Here is a 5,335-nt window from a genome sequence, read left to right as displayed (position 1 = left end):
CAGAGTCCATAGTCTCTCATGGTTCACCTCCCCTTCCAATTTCCCCCAACTCCTTTCTCCTCTCGTCCTGTCTCTCATTTTGCACCAAAAGCTAATCTGCCAGATTCTCCTTGGCCTCTTGTTGTCTCAATATTCTCTTTTCAGGGATTCCCTCCTTGTTCCATTTAGCCACAGGATTTGGACAGTGTGAGTAGGCAGGACCAGGATGGGACCTTGACCACCTGTCCTAGGCACACAGGCAGAATCTTCTTGTGGCCAGACATCCCTGGATGAAACAAAAGACTGTGTGAGTATGCTAATTTGGATGTGCAGGTATACACAAATCCAGGTATCTTGCCCCCTCTCATATTGAACTCACCCTTCCTTGTTTGGATGTGGGTAATGGTCAGTTCATTCACTCTCTTTAGCCAGGTGATCAGTCCTGGGATCTTCTAAACCAAGATTGTCCTAATCCCAGATCAGAATTCAACATCTCAACTGTCAACATAGTCCTTTCTTCTAACTTACATTTCTCTTGAGAAAGGGAATATGTTGGTGTGCTAATGGCAAATGTGTTGGTGTGGAGTGTCAGCATGCTTTGTTCACCCATTCAACTTAACTTTTTTTTTAATATTTCATTTTTAAGTAATCTCTACATCCAACGTGAGGCTCAATCTCACAACCTCAAAATCAAGAGTCACATGCTCTACCAACTGAGCCAGTCAGGCATCCTTCCCAACACATAGCAGACAACCTCTGCTATGTCTCAGATGGTAGGAATAAACAGATAATAAAGATAAGTGACATATGCTTTACTGTTTTGAAGAAAAAACAGTCAGGGAGATGGAAAGAAAGAAAGAAAGAAAGAAAGAAAGAAAGAAAGAAAGAAAGAAAGAAAGAAAAAAGAAAGAAAGAAAGAAAATGAAAACAAAATAAACTTCAAATTCCTTCACAGGACCATTCTGGCCCCTCTGAATTTAACCACCCAATAAATGTCTAAAATAAGCTTTAACGTACTTACTTTATCTTAGGTTGTTTAATTTTTTTATTTAAATTCAATGTAGTTGACATACACTGTTATTAGCTTATTATTAGTTTCAACGGTAGAATTTAGTGTTTCATCAAATGCATATAACTCTTTACATCAAGTGCCCTTATTAATGCCCATCACCCAGTTATCCCATTCCCCCTTCCCCACTTTCCCTCCAGCAACCCTCAGTTTGTGTCCTATAGTTAAGAGTCTCTTATAGTTTGTCTCCCTCTCTGGTTTCACCTTATTTTATTTTTCCCTCTCTTCCCCCTATGATCCTCCATTTTATTTCTTAAATTCAACACATATGTGAAATTATATGATAATTGTCTTCCTCTGATTGACTTATTTCACTTAGCATAATACCCTCTATTTCCAACCACGTCATTCCAAATGGTAAGATTTCATTTTTTTGATGTCTGAGCAATATTTCATTATATAGATACTGAGATATATATATCATGTGTTCTTTATCCATTCATCTGATGATGAACATCTCAGCTCTTTTCATAGTTTGGCAATTGTGGACATGGCTGCTATAAACATTGGGGTGCAAGTGTTCCTTTGAATCACTGTTTGCATACTTTGGGTAAATACCCAATAATGCAACTTCTGAGTCTATTGCACTATTTTTAACTTTTTGACTTTTTAGGAACCTCCATACTGTTTCCCAGAGTGGCTGTACCACATTGTATTCTCACCAACAGTGTAAGAGAGTTCCCCTTTCTCTCATCCCTTGCCAACATCTGTTGTTTCCTGACTTGTTAATTTTAGCCATTCTGACAGGTGTGAGGTGGTATCTTATTGTGGTTTTGATTTGTGTTCCCCTGATGCCAATGAGCATTTTTTTCATGTGTCTGTTGGCCAAGACCACCCGAAATTATTTTAAAATATCTGTGCATGTATGCCTGATTGTTTTTGTGACTAAAGATAGCTCTGCCACAGTGGATTAGCTTTAAAACCCATAAAATGAAGGTCGATGGATTTGTCTTCACAGAGTGGATATGGGAAATAGACAGATATAATTGGGTGAAAGTTTAACCTTCTCTACTATGAGTTTTTGAGTAAGAAAGAAAAAGAATCACAGGATACAGAAAGACTGAGAAAACAAAATTTTTTCTGAACCTTTGTTTCATCATCTATGTACTGGGGATGATGAAAACTACCTCAAATTAACATAAGAGTTAAAAATAAGTGTACACAAACAATGTCTGGCACGATGGCCCAACACATGGAAATTAGTATTATTATTGCCAAATGACCTTGTGCAAAGAGAGATAAAGTGTGGAGGACAGATTAAGTCATGTTTAAAGGATGCTTCTGAGTGCAACAATCAATGAGGCAGCTTTTTTTTTTTTTTAACTGATGTTCCTCAACATCCTCTTCACACTAAAAACAGATAAAGGAAGAATTTAATTAAGGACCAGGATCACAGACTACTACATCATCCTTTAATTTACTAGTTCTTGCTCAGAGTGCTTCTTTAGGATTATTTTGCAAAAATATTGAAAAAAATCAGCTTTCTTAATGTTATCAGATAGTTTTATCAGATAGTTTGCAGCATAAAAACCTAACTAGTTTAAAGCAACGTCAATTTGTTTGCTTCCAAACCTACATAAAAGGAAGGATGCACTGTGAGCAGCACTACAGTCTTATCATGACTATATGTAGTCCTGCAGAAGTTTGGTCATGTAGCATATTCAGGATGATTTCTGGCCCTCTGGAGCAACTGAAAGATTCAAAGGGAGAGCAAATCAGAAATGACTTTCATCTGTCAAAAATACTAAGTAAAAAGAGAATTCTCTCTTCTGACAGGAAATCTGTTAGGAGATGGAAATCAACAGCCCAGTTCTGATGCTTATTAATACCTAAGTTACTCAGATATAATTTTTATAACTGGACAATATGTGTTTCTTTTCTTGGTGCTGACATATAAACAGTAATAAATTTTCATGGGAGAAGAAAACCAAACCTATGTGACTGAATTTGTCTTCCTGGGCCTCTCACAAGATCCACAGACACAAGTCCTGCTCTTTTTCCTTTTTCTGATCATCTACCTGCTGACAGTACTGGGAAATCTACTTATCATCTTGCTCATTCACATAGACTCTAGACACCACACACCCATGTACTTTTTCCTTAGAAACTTGTCCTTTGCTGATCTCTGTTTTTCTACGACCACAGTGCCCCAGGTGCTTGTCCACTTTCTTGTAAAGAGGAAAACCATTTCTTTTGCTGGATGCTCAACACAGATATTTGTTTTACTTCTGGTTGGGTGTACAGAATGTGCATTGCTGGCAGTGATGTCCTATGACCGGTATGTGGCTGTCTGCAAGCCCCTGCACTACTCCACCATCATGACACATTGGTTATGTGTCCAGCTGGCCACAGGATCCTGGGTCAGTGGAGCGTTTGTGTCTTTGGTGGACACCACATTCACACTGCGTCTGCCCTACACAGGGAAAAATATTATCAACCATTTTTTTTGTGAACCACCTGCCCTCCTGAAGCTGGCTTCAACAAATACCTACAGCACAGAAATGGCCATCTTTGCAATGGGTGTGGTCATCCTCTTAGCTCCTGTCTGCCTGATCCTTGTCTCCTACTGGAATATTATCTCCACAGTAATCCAGATGCATTCTGGGGAGGGGAGGTTCAAGGCTTTCTCTACCTGTGGCTCCCATCTCATTGTTGTTGTCCTCTTCTATGGATCAGCAATATTTGCCTACATGAGGCCAAACTCCAAGATAATGAATGAAAGGGATAAAATGATCTCTGTGTTCTACTCAGCAGTGACACCCATGCTGAACCCCATCATTTACAGTCTGAGAAACAAGGATGTCAAAGGGGCTCTCAGAAGAGTGACTGCAAGATCATCTTTTTGAAGGTGGGAATCTTTTCTTTTCTTTTTTTTTTTTTTTGGCTTACAGTAAGTCCTTTTTTTTAATTTATTTTTTCTTTATTTTCAGCATAACAGTATTTATTATTTTTGCACCACACCCAGTGCTCCATGCAATCCATGCCCTCTATAATACCCACCATCTGGTACCCCCACCTCCTACCCTCCTGCTCCTTCAAAACCCTCAGATTGTTTTTCAGAGTCCATAGTCTCTAATGCTTCACCTCCCCTTCCAATTTCCCTCAATTGCCTTCTCCTCTCTAACTCCTCATGTTCTCCAGGCTATTTGTTATGCTCCACAAATAAGTGAAGCCATATGATAATTGACTCTCTCTACTTGACTTATTTCACTCAACATAATCTCTTCCAGTCCCGTCCATGTTGCTACAAAAGTTGGGTATTCGTCCTTTCTGATGGAGGCATAATACTCCATAGTGTATATGGACCACATCTTCCTTGTCCATTCGTCCATTGAAGGGGATCTTGGTTCTTTCCACAGTTCGGCGACCGTGGCCATTGCCACTATAAACATTGGGGTACAGATGGCCCTTCTTTTCACGACATCTGTATCTTTGGTGTAAATACCCAGTAGTGCAATGGCAGGGTCATAGGGAAGTTCTATTTTTAATTTTTTTTTTAAATTTATTCTTTATTTATTTTCGGCATAACAGTATTCATTATTTTTTCACCACACCCAGTGCTCCATGCAATCCATGCCCTCTATAATACCCACCACCTGGTACCCCAACCTCCCACCCACCCGCTACTTCAAACCCCTCAGATTGTTTTTGAGTCCATAGTCTCTCATGGTTCACCTCCCCTTCCAATTTCCTGCAACTCCCTTCTCCTCTCTAACTCCCCTTGTCCTCCATGCTATTTGTTATGCTCCACAAATAAGTGAAACCGTATGATAATTAACTCTCTCTGCTTGACTGATCTCACTCAGCATAATCTCTTCCAGTCCTGTCTATGTTGCTACAAAAGTTGGGTATTCATCCTTTCTGATGGAGGCATAATACTTCATAGTGTATATGGACCACATCTCCCTTATCCATTCGTCCGTTGAAGGGCATCTTGGTTCTTTCCATAGTTTGGCGACTGTGGCCATTGCTGCTATAAACATTGGGGTACAGATGTCCCTTCTTTTCACTCCATCTGTATCTTTGGGGTAAATACCCAGGAATGCAATTGCAGAGTCATAGGGAAGTTCTATTTTTAATTTCTTGAGGAATCTCCACACTGTTCTCCAAAGAGGCTGCACCAACTTGCATTCCCACCAACAGTGTAAGAGGGTTCCCCATCAAGTTGCTTTTATGAACAAGTCATGGTGCTGGGGGCTGGTTATATAAAGAAAATCTGAATCTTGTCTGTTCGGCCACTGAGTGGGGGATTGTCCATTTGGAGCTCTCCTTGTTGTTGCTGATCAT

At 39.8% G+C, this 5,335-nt stretch overlaps 1 protein-coding gene across 1 annotated transcript; it reads left to right on the top strand.

Annotated features, from left to right (window-relative positions):
- Positions 1-2,961: 2,961 nt before the first annotated feature.
- Positions 2,962-3,894, top strand: LOC116599830 (olfactory receptor 2D3-like). The gene has a single exon (XM_032359794.1). The coding sequence runs from the start codon at positions 2,962-2,964 to the stop codon at positions 3,892-3,894; it is 933 nt and encodes a 310-aa protein (XP_032215685.1).
- The last annotated feature ends 1,441 nt before the right edge of the window (positions 3,895-5,335 follow it).

The sequence above is a fragment of the Mustela erminea genome, chromosome 9, assembly GCF_009829155.1.
Source record: "Mustela erminea isolate mMusErm1 chromosome 9, mMusErm1.Pri, whole genome shotgun sequence".
NCBI lineage: Eukaryota > Metazoa > Chordata > Mammalia > Carnivora > Mustelidae > Mustela > Mustela erminea.
The sequence above is the reverse complement of the archived record's forward strand: the minus strand, read 5'-3'. Positions and strand labels throughout refer to the sequence as shown.